General features: G+C 42.8%; 2 protein-coding genes across 2 annotated transcripts in view; both read right to left on the bottom strand.

Moving 5' to 3' along the window:
* Positions 1–14,446, bottom strand: part of LOC311133830 (guanine nucleotide-binding protein G(i) subunit alpha-2-like) — a 209,008-nt gene extending 194,562 nt beyond the window's left edge. The window contains exon 1 of the mRNA XM_084167424.1: positions 14,263–14,446. Coding sequence (XP_084023550.1) covers positions 14,263–14,380 — 118 coding nt within the window. The 5' untranslated portion in view covers positions 14,381–14,446. The remainder of the gene's footprint in view (positions 1–14,262) is intronic.
* Positions 14,447–16,498: 2,052 nt separating this feature from the next.
* The window catches only part of LOC311133720 (sodium-coupled neutral amino acid transporter 3-like), an 80,655-nt gene continuing 74,041 nt past the window's right edge, over positions 16,499–23,112 (bottom strand). Inside the window, exons 11-17 of the mRNA XM_084167260.1 lie at positions 22,837–23,019; positions 22,463–22,542; positions 21,906–22,006; positions 20,285–20,409; positions 19,767–19,911; positions 19,574–19,677; positions 16,499–19,372 (exon numbers count right to left, since the gene is read on the bottom strand). Of these exons, the coding sequence (XP_084023386.1) occupies positions 19,268–19,372; positions 19,574–19,677; positions 19,767–19,911; positions 20,285–20,409; positions 21,906–22,006; positions 22,463–22,542; positions 22,837–23,019 (843 nt within the window). The 3' untranslated portion in view covers positions 16,499–19,267. The remainder of the gene's footprint in view (positions 19,373–19,573; positions 19,678–19,766; positions 19,912–20,284; positions 20,410–21,905; positions 22,007–22,462; positions 22,543–22,836; positions 23,020–23,112) is intronic.

Genomic DNA, 23,112 nt, shown 5'->3' with positions numbered 1-23,112 from the left:
GAATTTTTCTCTGAAGCCTGAAAAATTCATGCCCTGTATTATCCTTTTTGTGCCATAGGCTTTTTAGTTTCCTGGCAGCTCCCCCAAATGTAGGTCTTACAACGTTGGCCCATTTTCAGTGAGCGAGATGGTGTGCAAATTGAGGGTTTCTGTATTCAGGCACACAGTATTTCTGTCAGAACGTTGGCCAAGATGACCAAAGAGGTACTGTACAGTCAAGCTTTGTCAGCAGATGTTACTGTAATATCTTTACGCCCATCACAGGACATAAGACTCCGGTGTGGAACATCACAAGACAGAAGACTTCAGTGTGGGACAACACAGGACATACGACTCCAGTGTGGTTCCCTCTGCAAACCGGGAACCTATGCGACTCAGGACCCTGGGCAGCAATTTACTCCATATTTCCATATTTTCTTTGGCTTTGTTTTGAGCACCTTGGAGGGTTCCAATGTAGATCATCATGCAAATAGGCATGTTCAGCAGAGGTGAAAACATTGGATGTTTTGTTTACAGCACTGTGATTGGAAGGAATGTGTGGTATCGTAGATACAGTACTTTGTTTTGTTTTGGAGTCTCCTTGTATGTAGAGATCATATTGCAAAATACTCAGAATCACTATAAGTGAGCGTGCTGTTGTTCTTCCAGCTGCATTTGGAAGGAGTGAGGCATTTTGCACCAACAGATTTGAGGTTGGGATAAGAATCAGCAATAACAAGAAGGTTACCCATGGTAGGCTACTGTTTTTGTCCAGAACATACTCCTCAATGCATTGATTACATTTTTCGGCCATGATGTCATCTTCCCTGGGACCAGAATACATTACTGATGGTTAAATTTGGGGTTTTGAGTGCTAGCAGGAGGGTGGTATTGAGATCAAACAGGAGGATAGTACAAACTAATTGTGATATGACCCAGATAACATGGGATTCAGAGAGTTAGTGGCCACACTGTGCATGTTGGAATAGCCTACTGGTCAACAATCTAATGGCACTACTAAGACAATGAAGCCAAACATACACTATATATACAAAAGTATGTGGACACCCCTTCAAAATTAGTGGATTCAGCTATTTCAGCCACACCCATTGCTGACAGGTGTATAAAATCGAGCACACAGCCATGCAATCTCCATAAACCCCAAGAACTGTTCGCTGGGAGCTTCATGAAATGAGTTTCCATGGCCAAGCAGCCACACAAGCCTAAGATCACCATGCGCAATGCCAAGCGTCGGCTGGAGTGGTGTAAAGCTCACCGCCATTGGACTCTGGAGCAGTGGAAAAGTGTTCTCTGGAGTGATGAATCACGCTTCACCATCTGGCAGTCCGACGGACAAATCTGGGTTTGGCGGATGCCAGGAGAACGCTACCTGTCCCAATGCATAGTGCCAACTGTAAAGTTTGGTGGAGGAGGAATAATGGTCTGGGGCTGTTTTTCATGGGCCGGGCTAGAAATGTGGCGGTCTTTAAATTTTGTCAGGCGGTGATTGCCAAGCAAATAACTGCCGGTATCACGGTAGTTGACTGTTAATTAACATAAACACATTTAGCATCTCCTGGCTTCCACGCATAGCCTACAAGCCACTGATGCAGACCTTCGGAACATCTACATTTAAAAACGTCTAATAAATCCATAGCCTAAACCATCACAATAAATCCATTATGAATTTTAGACAAGTCAAAAAAAACATGATATGAAGAAAATGTAGTCTATTTCAGAAGAACAGAATAGCATACTCCTTGTCCTTACAGTATGTTAGGCCCTGATCTGGCTATGTCATATGGCTGTGGGCTACACTAGTTCATTTAGCAGAATAGATTTGCTTAGAATTCCGTGGCATTATTTTATATTATTTTATAGTATGAAGAATACAATTGAATATAGCTGAATAAAATAGAAAGGGTGTTTTCTCCAAAATATTTCTGAGGTAGTGCACACATACGTCTATTCTGTGTTGAGTGGTTAACAAAGAAACAAGTCTTCCTATATGCTTCATTTAGAGTTATTTATGCAACTTTAGTTGTGATCAAAACATATAGTCCAACGTTTGTATTTTTAATACATTCTAAGGCTGCATGATGCGACTCTAAGGATGATTTGAAAAAAGTTGCATGAAAGGCAATTAGTCAAAATGCAGCATTAGCAGCAGAGTTAGCCACATATTTGTACAGGGTTTGATGGTAGCTAACTAGCTAGTATCCCTCAGCATAAGGGTTGGCTAATGCTAATAAGCTAGCATTAGCGCTCAGCATCCTTAAGCTATTGGGTGTCAGTCAGTTATTTAACAGTATATTTAGTGAATGGGCAAGCTAAGGATGTTGATATGTCATGATATTAGACAAAGTGTTTATTTGATGGGTTTGGTTTCTGTAGCTAGCTTGGCTGGCTAGCCACTTCGGTAGCTATTGGCTGGCTAGCTAGCTGAGACCAAAGCGATGAAAGAACGTTTTTCTGACTGAAGCACATATCTTCTACAAGTGACACAGTGCCCCCCTGTGGACTGAAGCTGAACTTTACTACAACTAGATATTTAACCCTGTTTAAAATGGCCAATATTGAAGAGGTAGAATTGACAAAATAAAATGAATCATAGAGGTCTTATAACCTATTCCAACCTACAGGTAAACATGCTTGGCTTATGTCTGTTATTTCCATATAGGCTATATAACTATTTGTAAAAAACTGCCAATTATTAAATTGGTGAAATTATTTTGTATTATTCCTTTTATTCACTTAGCTACTTACTTTTTCTATTGTTGTTGAATTGTCGAGAGGTGAACCTGCAAGTAAGCATTTCATTGCACGTTTTACTCAATGTTTATCATGTGTATATGACAAATAAACAAACTTTAACTTGAACTTAGAAGGGAAGGGGGAGGGGAGGGCAGCCAGAAAGAGAGGGGAAAAGATGGCCAGCTTTGTGGTTAGAATTTAGATGAACAAACATTGAAAATACATAGGACCTTAAGTTACAGTGCATTCGGAAAGTATTCAGACCCCTTCACTTTTTCTACATTTTGTTACGTTATAGCCTTATTCTAAAATGTATTAAATTGTTTTTCCACCTCAATCTACACACAATACCACATAACGACAAAGCAAAAACAGGTTTTTAGAAATGTTTGCAAATATATTAAAAATAAACAACTGAAATATACATTTACATACAGTACCAGTCAAAAGTTTGGACACACCTACTCATTCAAGGGTTTTTCTTTATTTTTACATTGTAGAATAATAGTGAAGACATCAAAACTATAAAAAGTGTTAAACAAATCAAAATACATTTTATATTTGAGATTCATCAAATAGCCACCCTTTGCCTTGATAACAGCTTTGCACGCTCTTGGCATTCTCTCAACCAGCTTCATGAGGTAGTCACCTGGAATGCATTTCAATTAACAGGTGTGCCTTCTTAAAAGTTAATTTGTGGAATTTCTTCCCTTCTTAATGTGTTTAAGCCAATCAGTTGTGTTGTGACAAGGAAGGGGGTGGGTATACAGAAGATAGCCCTATTTGGTAAAAGACCAAGTCCATATTATGGCAAAAACAGCTCAAATAAGCAAAGAGAAACGACAGTCCATCATTACTTTAGGACATGAAAGTCAGTCAATACGAACATTTCAAAGAACTTTAAAGTTTCTTCAAGTGCAGTCGCAAAAACCATCAAGTGCTATGATGAAACTGGCTCTCATGATGACCGCCACAGGAATGGAAGACCCAGAGCTACCTCTGCTGCAGAGGATAATTGCAGCCCAAATAAATGCTTCACAGAGTTCAAGTAGCAGACACATCTCAACATCGTTTCTTGTTTCTCAAATGACTGCCTCGCCTGGTTCACCAACTACTTCTCAGATAGAGTTCAGTGTCAAATCGGAGGGCCTGTTGTCTGGACCTATGGCAGTCTCTATGGGGGTGCCACAGGGTTCAATTCTTGGGCCGACACTTTTCTCCGTGTATATCAATGATGTCGCTCTTACTGCTGGTGACTCTCAGATCCACCTCTACGCAGACGACACCATTTTGTATACATCTGGCCCTTCATTGGACACTGTGTTAACAAACCTCCAAACGAGCTTCAATGCCATACAACAATCCTTCAGTAGCCTCCAACTGCTCTTAAACACTAGTAAAACTAAATGCATGCTTTTCAATCGAACGCTGCTGGCACCCGCCCACCCGACTAGAATCACCACTCTCGACGGGTCTGACCTAGAGTATGTGGACAACTACAAATACCTAGGTGTCTGGTTAGACTGTAAACTCAACTTCCAGACTCACATAAAGAATCTCCAATCCAAAGTTAAATCTAGAATCGGCTTCCTATTTCGCAACAAAGCCTCCTTCACTCATGCTGCCAAACATGCCCTCGTAAAACTGACTATCCTACCGATCCTTGACTTCGGCGATGTCATTTACAAAATAGCCTCCAACACTCTACTCAGCAAATTGGATGTAGTCTATCACAGTGCCATCCGTTTTGTCTCCAAAGCCCCATACACTACCCACCACTGTGACCTGTACGCTCTTGTTGGCTGGTCCTCACTACATGTTCGTCGTCAAACCCACTGGCTCCAGGCCATCTATAAATCACTGCTAGGCAAATCCCCGCCTTATCTTAGCTCATTGGTCACCATAGCAGCACCCACCCGTAGTCTGCGCTCCAGCAGGTATATCTGTCACGATCGTCTACCAGAGAGGAGGACCAAGGCGCAGCGTTGAAAGTTGGTCCTGTTATGGTGGTAGACGATCGTGACAGAAGAAACCACCATAACAGGACCAAGCAGCGTGAAGAAGAGAGAGGATGGACTTGGGAGCAGTGGAGTAGGAGTCTCGACTGGGCCAAGCCAAGCGAAGAGGAGAGAGGTTGGACTTTGGAGCAGTGGGGTGAGAGTCTGGAGAGAGACATGGAGGCCTGGTCCACGGGGAGACTAACGCCGTGGACGACGGGCCAGCAGGAGACCGCGGCAGAGCGGCCCAGCGGAGTGGCAGAGGAGGCCGCCAGGTTACGGGGGCCACTGGTCGAAGAGGGGGTGGAAGATGTAGAGGCACGGCGAGAGGTACTGGCGTGTGTTGCCAGTCCGGTCCGGCCTGTTCCTGATCCTCAAGTAGGGCCAGTGGTGTGTGTTCCCAGTACGGTCAGGCCTGTTCCTGCCACTCGTACCAAGTCTACGGTGCGCATCGCCAGCCCAGTCCGGCCCATTCCTGCTCCCCGCACCAAGTCTGTGGTGCGTTTCGTCAGCCCTGTCCGGCCCGTTCCTGCTCTCCACACGAAGTCTGAGGTGCGTTTCGTCAGCCCTGTCCGGCCCGTTCCTGCTCTCCGCACCAAGTTTGTGGTGCGCGTCGCCAGCCCAGTCCGGCCCATTCCTGCTCCCCACACCAAGTCTGTGGTGCGTTTCGTCAGCCCTGTCCGGCCCGTTCCTGCTCTCCGCACCAAGTCTGTGGTGCGCGTCACCAGCCCAGTCCGGCCCATCCAAGCTCCCCGCACCAAGTCTGTGGTGCGCGTCGCCAGCCCAGTCCGGCCCATCCAAGCTCCCCGCACCAAGACAGTGGTGCGCTACGTCAGCCCGGCTCGGTCCGCTCCTGCTCCCCACACCAAGCCAGTGGTGTGCGTCGTCAGTCCGGCACGGCCCGTGCCTGTTCCACCGGTGGCGGGTCCGGCACCGGTCAGGTGCTGCGTCACGCCGGAGCTAGAGCAATCCGCTCCACCAGTGTTCAGTTCAGCTCTGGTCAGCAGGGCCAGACCGGACCAGGGGTATTTTGGGGGGTTAGAGAAGGAGTGGGGGTCATGTCCGGAGCCGGATCCGCCGCCGAGGCGGAGTGCCCACCCGGTCCCTCCCCTGTTGGATTTGGTTGGCGCGGTCGGAGTCCGCGCCTTTAGGGGGGGGGTACTGTCACGCCCTGGCTCTGGGGACTCTAGTATGTTGAGCCAGGGTGTGAGTTTTCATTTGTTTATGTTCTAGTTGTTGTAATTCTATGTTGGCCAGGGTGGCTCCCAATCAGAGACGGCTGTAGCTCGTTGTCTCTGATTGGGAGTCATACTTAGGTAGCCGTTAGGCATTCATTATTTGTGGTTTCTTGTTCCGTGTTGGTTTGTTTATGTAACCAGGGACGGCACGTTTCGTTTTGTTGTTTTGATCGTGTGATCATTCAAGTTTAATAAAATGTTCGCATTCAACGCTGCGCCTTGGTCCTCTTCTCTGGTAGACGATCGTGACAATATCTCACTGGTCATTCCCAAAGCCAACACCTCCTTTGGCCGCCATTCCAGTTCTCTGCTGCCAATGACTGGAACGAATTGCAAAAATCTCTGAAGCTGGAGACTCTTATCTCCCTCAATAACTTTAAGCATCAGTTGTCAGAGCACCTTACCGATCACTGCACCTGTACACAGCCCATCTGAAATTAGCCCACCCAACTACCTCATCCCTATATTGTTATTTATTTTGCTCTTTTGCACCCCAGTATCTCTATTTGCACATAATCTCTTGCACATCTAGCATTCCAGTGTTAATACTATTGTAATTATTCTGCACTATAGCCTATTTTATTGCCTTACCTCCATAACTTGCTACATTTGCACACACTGTATATATATTTTCTGTTGTATTTCTGACTTTATGTTTTTTACCCCATATGTAACTCTGTGTTGTTTTTATTGCACTACTTTGCTTTATCTTGGCCAGGTCGCAGTTGTAAATGAGAACCTGTTCTCAACTGGCTTACCTGGTTAAATAAAGGTGAAAAAAAAAAAAAAAAAAAAAAAAAAAAACTGTTCAGAGGGGACTGTGTGAATCAGGTCTTCATGGTCGAATTACTGCAAAGAAACCACTACTAAAGGACACCAATAAGAAGAGACCTGCTTGGGCCAAAAAACACGAGCAATGGACATTAGACTGGTGGAAATCAAGGCAAAGGGTGGCTATTTGAAGAATCTCAAATATAAAATATATTTTGATTTGTTTAACTTTTTTGGTTACTACATGATTCCATATGTGTTAGTTCATAGTTGTGATGTCTTCACTATTATTCAACAATGTAGAAAATAGTCAAAATAAAGACAAACCCTTGAATGAGTAGGTGTGTCCAAACTTTTGACTGGTACTGTAAGTATTCAGGACCCTTTACTCAGTACTTTGTTGAAGCACCTTTGGCAGCGATTACAGCCTCAAGTCTTCTTGGGTACAAGCTTGGCACACTTGTATTTGGGGAGTTTCTCCCATTCTTCTCTACAGATCCTCTCAAGCTCTGCCAGGTTGGATGGGGAACGTGGCTGCACAGCTATTTTCAAGTCTCTCCAGAGATGTTCGATTGGGTTCAAGGCTCGGCCACTCAAGGGCATTCAGAGACTTGTCCCGAAGCCACTCCTGCGTTGTCTGGCTGTTTGCTTAGGGTTGTTGTCCTGTTGGAAGGTGAACCTTCGCCCCAGTCTGAGGTCCTGAGCGCTCTGGAGCAGGTTTTCATCAAGAATCTCTCTGTACTTTACTCCGTTCATCTTTACCTCGATCCTGACTAGTCTCCCATTCCCTGCCGCTGAAAAACATCCCCACAGCATGATGCTGCCACCACCATGCTTCACCTTAGGGATGGTGCCAAGTTTCCTCCAGACATGACGCTTGGCATTCAGGCCAAAGAGTTCAATCTTGGTTTCATCAGACCAGGGAATCTTGTTTCTCATGGTCTGAGAGTCCTTTAGGTGCCTTTTGGTAAACTCCAAGTGGGCTGTCATGTGCCTTTTACTGAGGAATGACTTCTTGGTCACCTCCCTGACCAAGGCCCTTCTCCCCCGATTGCTCAGTTTGGCCAGGCGGACAGCTCTAGGAAGAGTCTTGGTGGTTCCAAACTTCTTCCATTTAAGAATGATGGAGGCCACTGTGTTCTTGGGGACCTTCAGTGCTGCAGAAAATGTTTGGTACCCTTCCCCAGATCTGTGCCTCGACACAATCCTGTCTCGGAGCTCTACGGACAATTCCTTCAACCTCATGGCTTGGTTTTTGCTGTGACGTGCACTCAACTGTGGGACCTTATATAGACAGGTTGTGCCTTTCCAAATCATGTCCAATCAATTGAATTTACCACAAGTGGTCTCCAATCAAGTTGTAGAAACATCTCAAGTATGATCAATTCCACCTTTTAGAAACGCAAAGCTCTCAGTATAGTGATGCAGGTCTTTAGATGTTGTACACATGAAATTGTGTCATTTACACTTTATCTGCAATGTTATATTCAATTTTTTTGCGACTCGAGTGATCCCTCCATTATACAGGTAACTACCAAAATAAAGGAAACAATTTAATGTGTACAACATCTAAAGACCTGCATTACAGAGCTTTACCATTTCTAAAAGGACGTATTTGGGTGTTTTTGGAGTCTTTGTTCATGTTTTGTCAGGGCCCCCATACTACACAATGAGGATGAGGAAATTATTTGCTGTTTGGGATAAGTTTCTCAAAAACAAATGAAATCACAAAAAGGTGTCTGGACCTTTCTATAACAAACAATTTACATCAGAAATAGAGATTAAGCTACCCCAGTATCCCCTTAACAACTTTGGATTGCAAATGAGGGCCTTTCAACACAAGTGGTTTGAAACCTTTGATTGGTTAGAATACTTGATTGGTTAGAAATGCAGCCTTCTGCTTTTCCTGTAGACTATATGGAAGACAACACAGCAGAAACAATAAGAATACATTGATCAACACCGGGTACACAAATTAGAAGAGAACTCTGAACTCATTCCATGACCATGAGAAAAACACAAAGCTACAATCGTGTCTTGGAAGAGTTTTAGTAGTAGTGTAGAGCATGGAGTTGTTGTAGAGCAACTGAAAGCTGCAAGTATGTGTGAGATTCAGGAGAGGCGGGAGTACCTTGATTGCTTAATGGCAGTCACTGCACTTTTAGGTTAACAAAGAATTTGCAGGTGAGGTGAAAAAGACTGTGAAATTACTATTAAAACAATTGTATAGGTTTACATTTTTTACAACCAGGACAGGACGAGAGTTAGACAAATGAGACAGCAACATAGAAGACTAAGAGACAGCAACAGAAGAGGGCAGACAAGAGCGACAGCAAAAGATGACACAGAGAAAGCGATGGAGAGAGGCAGAGTGAGCACACAGCAGACTGTATCACTTAACGCTGCTCTATGGATTCTAATTACTGCATGTGTGTGTGTGTTCGTTCGTGTGTGAGAGAGAGAGGGTGAGGACGTACTGTGGGATTTTTTAACCTTTTCACACGTGAGTTCCAAATATCTCTAACGGTCGTCCCAGCATGAGTTGTTTAATGCACGTGATGTCAGAATGCACTCAGTGTTCCAAAATGTGATTGTTACGCAACAGGACAGTTAACACGCGCTGCCTGTTAATTATCTAAAGGCTATGTTTCAACTTGTCAATTTCGAATTATTTTCTAACAAGTTTTATTTTCTAACAGCAGTTTGAATTTAGGTGTGTTCCGCCTCCTCATTAATTCACATAGAAGTAGCCCATTTCAGTGTTGTGGACAATTTATGTTTGAGGCTTTACTGAGCTGGACAAACTCCTCTCTTTGAGGAGAGTCCAAGCACTTCCCTAGTGTTTCCGCAGATCAAGTTTGCTGACATTTGCGCAGTCTTGCACGAACTGGCACATTTTCTGGCTGACATTTACAGTTTTATTCACGTTTTCAAGTACTGGTGACAGCTAATGCATTCCGATTATTGCATAGATTGTAATGGACACATATGATGTGTGTAACATACTTTTTTGAAGGTTGTACTGATTATAATGAGCTAATACTAAGCTATTTGCCAGCTATGTGTGGCGTCATGTTTGTTGACATTATACAATGCATTCTGGGTGTCACGTAAACGTCTGTCAGACCAAAGATGTTATACTGAGGTGAAGGAATGGTTCTCTCATCTTTCGAGTAAACTTCCGGAAGTGAATGAAGGGAAGTGAATGATCCTAGATGACACACCCCCTTCAATATACATACTGCAAACAGACCAAACTCATCTTGTCTCCTCTTATTATGGATTGTCTCCTACAATCCAAACTAGATGCCCTCAATCTCACACAAATTATCAACGAACCTACCAGGTACAACCCTAAATCCGTAAACATGGGTACCCTCATAGATATCATCCTGACTAACTTACCCTCTAAATACACCTCCGCTGTCTTCAACCAGGATCTCAGCGATCACTGTCTTATTGCCTGCGTCCGTAACGGGTCCGCGGTCAAACGACCACCCCTCATCACTGTCAAACGTTCCCTAAAACACTTTAGCGAGCAGGCCTTCCTAATTGACCTGGCCCTGGTATCCTGGATAGATATAGATCTCATTCTGTCAGTAGAGGATGCCTGGTTGTTCTTTAAAAGTAATTTCCTCTCAATCTTAAATAAACATGCCCCATTAAAAAAATTAAGAAATAAGAACAGATATAGCCCCTAGTTCTCCTCAGACTTGACTGCCCTTGACCAGCACAAAAACATCCTGTGGCGTACTGCATTAGCATCAAATAGCCCCCGCGATATGCAACTTTTCAGGGAAGTCAGGAACCAATACACACAAGCAGTTAGGAAAGTAAAGGCTAACTTTTTCAAACAGAAATTTGCATCCTGTAGCACTAACTCCAAAATGTTTTGGGACACTGTAAAGTCCATGGAGAATAAGAGCACCTCCTCCCAGCTGCCCACTGCACTGAGGCTAGGAAACACTATCACCACCGATAAATCTACAATAATCGAGAATTTCAACAAGCATTTTGCTACGGCTAGCCATGCTTTCCACCTGGATACCACTACCCCGGCCACCAGCTCTGCACCCTCCGCTGCAACTTGCTCATGCCCCCACCGCTTCTCCTTCACACAAATTCAGACAGCTGATGTTCTGAAAGAGCTGCAAAATCTGGACCCCTACAAATCATCCGGGCTAGACAATCTGGACCCTTTCTTTATAAAACTAGCCGCCGAAATTGTCGCAACCCCTATTACTAGCCTGTTCAACCTCTCTTTCGTGACGTCTGAGATCCCCAGAGATTGGAAAGCTGCCACGGTCATCCCCCTCTTCAAAGGGGGTGACACTCTAGATCCAAACTGTTACAGACCTATATCCATCCTGCCCTGCCTTTCGAAAGTTTTTGAAAGCCAAGTTAGTAAACAGATCACCAACAATTTTTAATCCCACCGTACCTTCTCCGCTATGCAATCCGGTTTCCGAGCTGGTCATGGGTGCACCTCAGCCACGCTCAAGGTCCTAAACAATATTATAACCGCGATCGATAATATACAGTACTGTGCAGCCGTCTTCATCAACCTGGCCAAGGCTTTCGACTCTGTCAACCACCACATTCTTATTGGCAGACTAAATAGCCTTGGTTTCTCAAATGACTGCCTCGCCTGGTTCACCAACTACGTCTCAGATAGAGTTCAATGTGTCAAATCGGAGGGCCTGTTGTCTGGACCTATGGGAGTCTCTATGGGGGTGCCACAGGGTTCAATTCTTGGGCCGACTCTTTTCTCCATGTATATTAATGATGTCGCTCTTGCTGCTGGTGACTCTCAGATCCACCTCTACGCAGACGACACCATTTTGTATACATCTGGCCCTTCATTGGACACTGTGTTAACAAATCTCCAAACAAGCTTCAATGCCATACAACACTCCTTCAGTAGCCTCCAACTGCTCTTTAACACTAGTAAAACTAAATGCACGCTCTTCAATCAAACGCTGCTGGCACCCGCCCACCTGACTAGAATCACTACTCTCGACGGGTCTGACCTAGAGTATGTGGACAACTACAAATACCTAGGTGTCTGGTTAGACTGTAAACTCTCCTTCCAGACTCACATTAAGAATCTCCAATCCAAAGTTAAATCTAGAATCGGTTTCCTATTTCGCAACAAAGCCTCCTTCACTCATTCTACCAAACATGCCCTCGTAAAACTGACCATCCTACCGATCCTTGACTTCGGCGATGTCATTTACAAAATAGCCTCCAACACTCTACTCAGCAAATTGGATGTAGTCTATCACAGTGCCATCCGTTTTGTCACCAAAGCCCCATATACTACCCACCACTGTGACCTGTACGCTCTTGTTGGCTGGTCCTCACTACATATTTGTCGCCAAACCCACTGGCTCCAGGCCATCTATAAATCACTGCTAGGCAAATCCCTGCCTTATCTTAGCTCATTGGTCACCATAGCAACACCCACCCATAGTATGCGCTCCAGCAGGTATATCTCACTGGTCATCCCCAAAGCCAACACCTCCTTTGGCCGCCATTCCTTTCAGTTCTCTGCTGCCAATGACTGGAACGAATTGCAAAAATCTCTGAAGCTGGAGACTCTTTTCTCCCTCACTAACTTTAAGCATCAGTTCTCAGAGCACCTTACCGATCACTGCACCTGTACACAGCCCATCTGAAATTAGCCCACCCAACTACCTCATCCCCATATTGTTATTTATTTTGCTCATTTGCACCCCAGTATCTCTATTTGCACATCATCTCTTGCACATCTATCATTCCAGTGTTAATACTAATTGTAATTATTTTGCACTATAGCCTATTTATTGCCTTACCTCCATAACTTGCTACATTTGCACACACTGTATATATATTTTCTCTTGTATTTTTTACTTTATGTTTTGTTTTACCCCATATGTAACTCTGTGTTGTTGTTTTTATCGCACTGCTTTGCTTTATCTTGGCCAGGTCGCAGTTGTAAATGAGAACTTGTTCTCAACTGGCTTACCTGGTTAAATAAAGGTGAAATAAAATAATTAAATAAAAAAGATCTTAGGTTGAAGCGAAAAAACCAAACATGGCGGCGTGCGCAAACTACCCATCGTCTGATTACTTTCGATTACTAGAAAGTGTTTTACTCAATTATTTAGATCAATGGTGAGCTCACCCGTGATGTGATTAACTATAAATAGTAATTGCTATTACCTAATTCATATTGTGGTTTCTGTCAGCTGAGAGTTCTCTAAATATCTTGTGTTACGTCAATCTTTCCTCAGGTAGTGCTAGAACTAATGTAGCCTACATTTTCCGATTTGGATGATTGTGTATGTGTCGCTACTTCTATGAATGTCTGAACATTGCATCCAAAAATAAACTGCTCACATTCAGGACATAACTTTGTAAGGACTGTGTTTGTGCGAAATGTTTCTGTGTAAAAAACAATGTGGCTAGCTCAAATGCTGACTGTTGCATCAATCAAAACTGGACGTTCTAAATAAGCATTCTAATCAAACTGGTTTGATCGTACGCTGCAGGGACCACTGTAGAATGATCACACCCGTTTGTTGGTACGTGTGAAAGGGTTCATCAGTTTGGCTCATTGGACAGGTCAGAGTCTGTTTTAAATTGTTGAGTGGTATGAAGGTTTTTGGCAATACACTTTAGATGTACTGAATGTGTTCCACAGTAGAGAGTGTTCCAGAATATAGAGACCCACCGTAGCTACTGTAATTTAGTACTGGCAGTGTCTGCTGTGTCAGGTGGGAAGGTGCAAGTTACCTGAAAATATCTAATCTCTCAATGTTTAATCTCAAAGTGCACCAAATTCATGCATTTAGCTGTTGAAATTCCTTTTTATTTTGCCGGGGGAGGATGCCCCTGGAGCCCCCTACTGGCTTTGGGTTAAGCCCCCAATGTCTTCAAATCCTAGAAACTACTCTGCTGTCAATCTGTCAAATTCCTGACAAATCTGTCAAAATCACTCTCCAGCATACATTAGTATGCCTGTTCAACACGGACTGTGTAATAAGACTGTGTAATAATAGGAATGTCGCTACATGTTCTGAACAAAATATTGACCGACTTGATGACTCATCCATGTTCATTTTTACCAAAGCTGATGCAAGGTAGAATTCAGAACCACATTAATGAATGAATGGACTTGAATTAAATATATGCAAGATTGAAAGCAGCTCTGTTGCACTCAGATAATTTATTATGGTTCCCTGCTACACTAATTATGTTATTTCTACGACGTTGGCAGAGAAAGCTCAGCATCAGAAGACAATCGACCACACAGCAGTTTACCCTACCGGTGGCAAGAGACCAAGTGGTGATGGATTTGCGATGTTTGTTTGGTGTATGACAATTCAGCCCATTAGGCTACCACGTATGATCAAAACTGCAGGAAATTCTAATAAAGAGTTTGAAGCACTCTGCCTCGAAACAGAGCTCAACAAGGAACGTACCCTGGCTATCCGTCCATCCGGACAAGCAAAGGATTAAGAATAAACGGCATCCCTTACCTAGTAAGAGCAGTTTTACCTCCCTTGCTGCCTTCTCTCCATCCTCGCGGAGATTTCTATCAATCATCTTTGATCTCTCCGCCGCAGCTTTATCTTCTGCACTTAATGTACAACCCATGTTTCCAAAAGCACGCGCGCACTGACGGCCGGCGCAAGGATTCTTGAACGACTTCGTCTTGACGTCTGTTTGATATGCCCACACAAGAGAAACTGTTAACCAAAATACTTCCCCGCCGGTTCAAGAGACGCGCGCGTGCGAATTTTGCAATACTAACTAGAGGATGTCTAGTTTTATGGCACGCATAAAATGTCCAGAAAAATGACAGTCCTCGGTTGCGTTATTCTGAGTGATGTAAACTAATGTTCCATCAATATGTCCTGTGGGCCGAAGAGCAATCTTGTTGGAGGTCAAAGAATGCCGCAGAAAGTTGCAGTCAAATCTCGACTGGCTAAGCGAATTGTTTATGTAGTGTTGGCCGTTTATAATCAATATGATCAAATCTGACAGCCGCAACGATCTAGTCAATATTATTCCTCGTTCCTTCGTTTCTTCCGACCAAGTGAAGGTAAAGTGGAATCCAATCACATGGGCGAGCGACTGCGCTCTCAGAATCAACCGCGCAATCAAGAAAACATAGCTATCCAGTTGAAATCTGGAGAAACTGCTGGTGCACTTCAGCTGCCAACATGCCGCCTGCTTTCTACCGGGATTTGTTGGCACCCTTTCTGCTCACAGTTGATATGTGACGTCGTAGATCTTTCACAATTCTTATTGTCTCACCACCCGTTGTGAAGTTTTCTGCAGAAATGCAATTGGACTACTGTATGTAAAGGTCCAATGCAGCCGTTTTATCTCAATATCAAATCATTTCTGGGTACCTTACTGTGATTGTTTTAAATTAAAATTGTCAAAATTTAAACCAAAATAGCTTTTTAGAAGGGCAACTTATCAAGCAAGAATTTAGCAAGGACTGTCTGGGTGTGGTCGGAGTGGCAGAGAGGTTTAGAACTCACTTTCTTTTTGGTCTATTAACTCATTTATTAACTAAATTACTGTTTAATAGGTGTAATTATCTAGGAATCCATGTTTTTTCACCCAGATAACAACTAAGAAATGTGTCCATATATGTAAATGAACATGGGATGTGATGACAATAAAACATGTGCACTAGGTATGGACTGCACTAAAAATAGACATGGATCTATCTCACTTTACATAAAGTGTCCTACAATTGTATTGGGTACATTGATTGATTTTGGGTAATAACACATAAACGACACATAAAACAGATGGATGTATTCTTCTTAGTTTCTTTGGTATCCAAACTATTCACATATGATTTCATATTCAAAAGCCTATTCATGAACACATATTTTATGTAATCATGAACTACTTTAGGCTACAAATAACAAGAAAACACCCTTTCATACTGCCAACAACTAAGCACTGGTCTGCTGAAGGGACCCTCAAGCTGATTTTAGTCTGTTTCATGTAGGCCTACAGGGAACAGTTAGTCCTCTCCAAAATTATGTTGTTTTAATACTGATTAAAGAAGATTTGTGTTTCATATGAATGACTACAGTGTCTGAAATGTTTGGATGGTGTGAGGAGGGTTACCTGAGCTGAATACAGCTTATGACCTCTCAAGGAGCTTCATTTGCCCATCCATCTGAGAATAGTGGCAGGATTGAAAATTTATTCGATTTACACTGAACATGGCACAATACATTGGAATATTACATTTACATTTTAGTCATTTAGCAGACGCTCTTATCCAGAGCGACTTACATTTTTCATATGAAAAGGGTGCATGTTATTTTCTGTACTTTTTCTACTGAAGCATCCGAGAAGGCACATTCTCATAACCCAGTGCACAAGACTACATTATGGAATGGTTTGTAGTGCCCTCGAGTGTTGGAAACTAGTAATATTTCTCTTGACATGAAGGGAAAATCTAACCTAACTGGAAGCGGCCCAGAAAATGTCCCCTAGTTGTCCCATAAATATTTGGGTTGATATTACCTGTACAGGTTAAGCAAGGATGATCAGTAATGATCTAGGCAGAGTTCAGGTGTGCAGTAGTGTATGTTCCTCTGGTCTGCCATGCTGGTCAAGGCAATGCTGAACTTCCACTAGATTATTATGCCCCTGTCCTTACCTAACCTGTACAGGTCCATGGATCATAGAGCAGGAACACTTTGAGAGTAGCTATAGTAGACAGAAGCGACACAGGTGTAAAAACTTCTACATTTGTTTTTTAATTGTCTGACTAAAACTGTCCCAGCTATTTACACCATACAAGCTAGATATGCATCAAGAATATAAAGGGTTTACATGTATATACATTACTTATATAAGCCACCTTATATGCCCAAAATTCATATATAACTTGTTATTCACTCATAGTCCTTTCATTTCCTTAGAAATACATTGCAAAGGTAAAACAAGAGCTATACCAACAGGTTAACTGGCTGACATAGTTTGGTTTCGGTACAAGAAAAAGAGGCAAATTATGAGAATGTTGCCTCTGACCTTATAATAGTGGTAGCAAAGCTCTAAAGATGAAGAACAAGGCCTGTCAGAGAGAAACAGTAGGTAGTAGCAAGATATATAGACACAATCCCAGACAGAAGAGGCCTAGTGATTTAGGAGATATACCACAGACATTGTTGAGTTGTCTATCCCCGGTCTATGGTAAGGTGTTGCCTCCTTGACTGGTCTTGACCAGACATTATTTTTTACCACAACCACTGCCTCAGCAAGACCAGGAGAAATATGGGGTTGAGGCAGATACATGCAATAACCTTTTAGCTGTTGATGAGTAAAGGAAACAGCTCAACAACATTCTCTTGATTATAAATAAAAAAAATAATAGATTAGCAAAGTAACCACCACAAACACTACTTTGTGATTATAACCTTTACATTGGTTGAATCATTTTGAACAGGTTAAGTCCAGTCACTGGTTCAGTTATAACAGGATTTAAGTTAGATACGATGTCACAGTGTTGTTTAGAAACAAATTATTGAATGTTGCATTATAAAATTGAGAAGCATAAAGAAGGGGCATTGGGCTATCGAATCACATTCAAATCTAACAATCACAATTCACTTAATTGTCAAACTGTACTTGATCACAAGACCTCACTGCTAGAGACCAGATACATTACGAGATACACCCATATAGCCACGTTTTGGAAATAGAGCCCGAACATCAACGTATTATAGATTGAATATCACAATAGTTATGCTAAATTAATGAATTAATCAACCAATCACCAGATAGACTGAACAGGTGACACATCTGCTTTCCTTGACTAAAAATGCAACCACAAGATCAATCACAAAACAAGTGGAAAAGAGATATTAAAATACAATAAAGAGCAGTTCAATGGACGGACCGTATGTCACAACCAACACATAACTAAAACACATTTCCTCCATATTTTGTCATTCCAAAAACAGTAAGCTTAACCGTCTTAGTAACAGAAAGGTTACACTTGAACTGTACTGAATTTAAACAAGGGTTTACAAATTAATTATAGAAATATAAGTATGAGTCAAATATGTGCTATTAGTGTAAAAAGGCAAGTTGTTTATCTTAAATTAAAACACAATTGATCATAAAATCAGTCAATACTGTATCTAGGATGTCAGTTGATCATCTAACTAACATGAATGTAAAAGGCTCTATGTTTTTTTCTTATTCAGCTCAGTGCCCTCAAGCTCACCTCCTAGACTTTCAACTGTCACCTAAACCCTCCAATATGCAAAATCATACAATATAGACTGTGCATACCATCTATAAAGTCTATCAAGATACCTGATCATATAGTTAAATACTTTGTTCTGAGGTCCATTAGCTCACCTTGTGAAATTAAAAAACATGGATATATTTTGTTAAATAAATATACATTACTGTTTCAACGAAAAGGCTATGTGTGTGGTTGGTTGAGCGCCACTCTTCCATTAACTGAGTGTACTGTATGTACCAGGGATACAGGAAGAGTTCAACACCATAATGCATCATGGGACATCAGCTTGCACCAAGCCCAATAACCACAAATCACATCCACCCTTAGCTTTGGCACATAAAACAGCACAGGCTAACTGCACTCCTGTGAGATAACATGGGAAAATATACTGTATCTTTGTGTGCTCGCGCCAATATAATATTTGGAAAAGCCTATTACACTTTGATGGTTAAGTTGAGTGCTACTGGCACAAAGTGAGAGACAGGATACCAAGACAGCCACAGACTCTTTGTTTTACAGCACTCACCTAACCTTTAGATTTAGCTATTTCTTCTATTGGCAAAATGTCAGATTATCTCATACAAAGATACCATATGACATATAATGTATAGTCATGTGCTTTCCTTTCCTTCTTTTACATATAGATTCAACCATATCTCCATCTGTGCTTCTTCTGTACAGTACTAGCTGCAGTTGACATGAATAAAGGCGTCAGAGGGAAAGAAACAGGCGGATGGAAAGAGATAAATAAGGATGGGAGGATGGATGAAGGGAGGGGGAAAGGAAGCCATCATGAGTTTCTTTCGTCTGGATTTTCCATTATAGATTGACTTAGATGCACTATCCCACTCATAAATAATACAAATGATCATGATTTTAAAAATACCATGTCTAGTGCTGATGATTCATATAAAAGCACTCCTCTGTGCAGGGCTACATACAGTGATTATGAAACCTTTTGTTCAAATAAGTTCTCTATTGCGTTACAGTAGTACAGACTGTTTAGTCAGAGTCTTTAGTTTCAAGAAGACTGAAATGCTCAGCAGGGTTTTGCCCAGCACGTTGATTCTGTCTCCCCCTCCCTAACCCCCAATCATCTCTGACTCTTAACCGCTAACACTTGCTCTACCACAGAGGGGATAGTGCATCTATTACATGAAACAGTTCTAAAACACACACTCCTAGGCATCCCCTTAAAGCCTCTGCCAACCCTTTGCCGACCCCAGCCTGCACAGTGCAGAGGGCGGCCTCTAGTGGCCACCGCCAGAGTTGCTGCTCCCCGTTGTCCAATCAATGATGATGAAGCTCAAACTCATGGTCATAAAGGCGACCCCCAGACCAGCGAAACAAGCGGCCTGAGAGGGCAGAGGAAACACCATCATTAGAATGTTTTTTAATGGGGTAACCATAATCATACAGTAGCCATAAGGACACATTACTCATTATATAGATCATATTACAATTATCATGGAGAGGCTTAGAAAGATGCCATCATGATATGGTGATATAGCATAAGGCTAGGGTGAGACAGGGGAGAGAATGAGATATCTGCTCACCAGTATCTTGGGGATGGAGTGCATGGGCTCCTGCTCCTTAGGCACGATGCGGATGTAGAAGACAGCAGGGAAGATAAAGATGAGACAGGGGGCAGACGTGGCACCTGGAGGAGGAAGAGGATGGAGGAAGAGGAGGAGGGATGAAGATCAGGAGCTACAGTTTACAGTTCTAGGTTTAATCTGTGCAACTAACCGATAATGCCGAAGATTCCCAGGATGTTGGGGGCGAAGATGACCAACATGTTGATGAAGGAGAGCAGGGCGACGGCGATGGCCACGTGACGAACCCAGTTAAATGACTTACTGGCAAAGAACATCTGATCCAGAGCCCTGCGCACCTGAGAGGATAGAGAGAGAGAGAGAGATGGAGAGGGGCAGAGAGAGAGTGAGAGAGAGAGATGGAGAGGGGCAGAGAGAGAAGGAGGGAGGGAGGGGGAGAGAGAGAGAGAGGGAAAAAGGCAGTCAAGTAAAGGAATCAGTGAGTTACTGTCAGAAACAACCGGGTCATTCCACTTCAAATGAGCATCTCAATTCAGCAAGCCATGACAGCCGTCATTTCAGATGAAGACATGAGGAATCCAAATGATTGGTCAAAAACCACCCATGGACCCCCCAGACCCCACGCCAATCCCACCCCAACGGCCAGTATACAATATCAGTTCTCTGTCTTTTAGAGGAGGGAAGAGTGTATAGTGGAGGGGGGTAACTTACTGGGAAGAGCACGATGGGGACGGTCAGTGTGACAGCGGTGAGGACAGCCAATCGCACGCACAGGATCAGCGTGTCATAGGGGTCAATCCTGCTGTATGTGTGCAGCAGCTCTGACTCAGTCTTACCTGTAAAGGTAACATCAGTGGGAACGTCAAGAGGTACAGTATTATACACTAAAACCCCAAACTAAGCCTTACTTATGTTGACTGAGACATTGATGACTGCTGTTCCTCATTGAAACACATAATCCAACATGTCACAAGGTATAACATAATAGTAGTGTAGTGTGCATTATTACATAATGACCACAAGGGGGAGTTATGCTCCTATTTCCAATAGAGTGAGGAAACTCGCTGCAAACAAGTGTTTGGTTAATAATTATTTATTATTGTAACTGACATTGCAACTGTTCAATAACATTAAATATGTTCATGAGGGCACAGGGGAGTGTCCCATATGGATATTATCTTTATGTTAAATTCTACACAGGGTTGGGTGGGGAGTAACGGATTACATGTAATCTGTTGCATGTAAGGGATTACAAAGAAACGGTAACTGTAATCCGTTACATTACCAGCAAAAATATTGTAATCAGATTACAGATGCTTAAAAAAAAACTAGATGACTACTTCGAGGATTACTTTTATATTCATAAAGGATATTTCTAAATGTGTATTTGAACCCAATAATGGTTGAATTCAAGAAGTTTAAGCTGCCTATCAATCATTGTTCTTGAAACCAGTGGACAGCCAGTGAAAAATGCGCTCTTGCAACAGCTGCATAGTGCAGATCCTAGCCTATGGAATAAAAGTGGCTTTTTTATTGCTCAATCTAATTCATGCTGATTTAATCCATAGTCCTAATGGACACATGGTCAAACTCGCACACTTTTGATAGACTTAAAGGTGCAATCTGTAGTTGCTACATCCATTTTTGGACTTATAAATTATATATATTAATGTAAAGATATACTTTAATTGTATTATTATATGTAGTAGAAAGTGATGGGTTAGGAGAAGCCTACATAACCAACCCATAAAGTAAAATGTAACATCCATATATTGCCAGCTATGTAAACTTTAACATTGATTTATCCTGCAATAGATGTTGTTCAATTGGTAACATACATTTTTGTCTTCTTCTAATGCCTCTTAAGGGGAAAGTAATCTAAAAGTAACTGAATGTAATCAGATTACGTTACTGAGTTTGGGTAATCCAAAAGTTACATTACTGATTACAATTTTGGACAGGTAACTAGTAACTGTAATGGATTACATTTAGAAAGTAACCTACCCAACCCTGATTATACATTACTGCACACCTAGTCTCGTGGCCTATGCGGCATTCGTTTTGTATCTTATGCATGCTAGCTTGTTGTAAGTCAGAAAAAATATTAGAAACATAATGACTCTTTGGAACTCCACCCATGCAAAATACTTGATAGGTTTCCATCTAGAATTCAACCCACGTGAGACTACTTTCTGAGGAGAACCTCCACAGGCTTTCGAAACGTAACGTGAGAAGCCTGGCCTCCGAGGCTATAGCACACATAATCAGGAGTACGGTTTATTTCAGCCAGAGGAAAGGGCAGGGGTTAAAGTGGTGAAGCGGAGGTGCTCACCGTAAAAGGTCAGGTAGCCGAAGAGAGCAGCCAGGAAGTACATGGTGTACATCACAAGGATCGAGAGGTTGGAGACGTGCTGCATCCTCCTCTGAGTAGGGCTGGATAACACACACACATATACTGGTTAACGTCACAGCCAACACTGACAAGAAAATTGTGTGGTTCCAATCCAATGGCTCAGTTGGTTTGGGGTAGGAGCATTGTTTGCATGGTGCTCGCAACACCAGGTGTTGTGGGTTTGAATCCCACATGGGCCACATATCCTATACACATGTCACAGGAGGTTGATGGCACCTTAATTGGGGAGGACGGGCTCGTGGTAATGGCTGGAGCGGAATTTGTAGAATGGTATCAAGGACATCAAAAAACATGGTATCCATGTGTTTTTCATGCCATTCCATTTGCTCCATTCCAGACATTATTATGAGCTGTCCTCCCCTCAGCAGCCTCCCGTGATACATGCAGGAACCTATGAACATAGGTTTTGTGCTGACACTAGGCAGGCACTGTGTGGAAACAGACGGAGTAGGGTAGGGTAGGGCAGGCACACTCACTTGCGGAGCTCAGTGTAGATAGGCAGAACCTCAGGATGACACACAAAGGCAAAGGCCAGGATGGGGATGGTATACGCTGTCTGTAAAGGAAGCACACAAACGCCTAGTGTTACCATAGACCACAGACCAACCTCAGAGGGACTGCTCATTTACTAATCTACTAGACTTACATGGCCTGCACCTTTGCAGTACATAGGTGAGCAAAGACTGCGTTTCAAATAGTACCCTATTCCCTATGTAGTGCACTACTTTTGACCAGCTATGGTCAAAAGTACTTTACTACATAGGGAATAGGGTGCTATTTGGGACACAGCCAAAGTGAACGAGGGTAATGGTGAAACATTGGGCCTCAAGTCTGGTGTGCTGTACTGTACCTGAGAGTTCATGGTGAACATGCGTGCACCGCAGTGGGAGTCATCCATCTCGTGTACCAGACCATTATCATTGGTAGCATGGTTGTCAGTGATGTTTAGGTGAATGTCGAGGTGAGACACTGTGTGATTGGCTGCTGAGAACTCCTCGAAGGGACAGGGGATCTGAAACTTCTTATAGATCACCTGTAGGGAGAGTGGGGAAGAGGAAGGAGAGAGAGGAGGATGATGAGAGAGAGGGAGAAAGAGAGAGAGGTAGGATACACGTCAAGCTATGCA

The sequence above is a fragment of the Coregonus lavaretus genome (assembly GCF_964263955.1).
Source record: "Coregonus lavaretus genome assembly, chromosome: 8".
NCBI lineage: Eukaryota > Metazoa > Chordata > Actinopteri > Salmoniformes > Salmonidae > Coregonus > Coregonus lavaretus.
The sequence above is the reverse complement of the archived record's forward strand: the minus strand, read 5'-3'. Positions and strand labels throughout refer to the sequence as shown.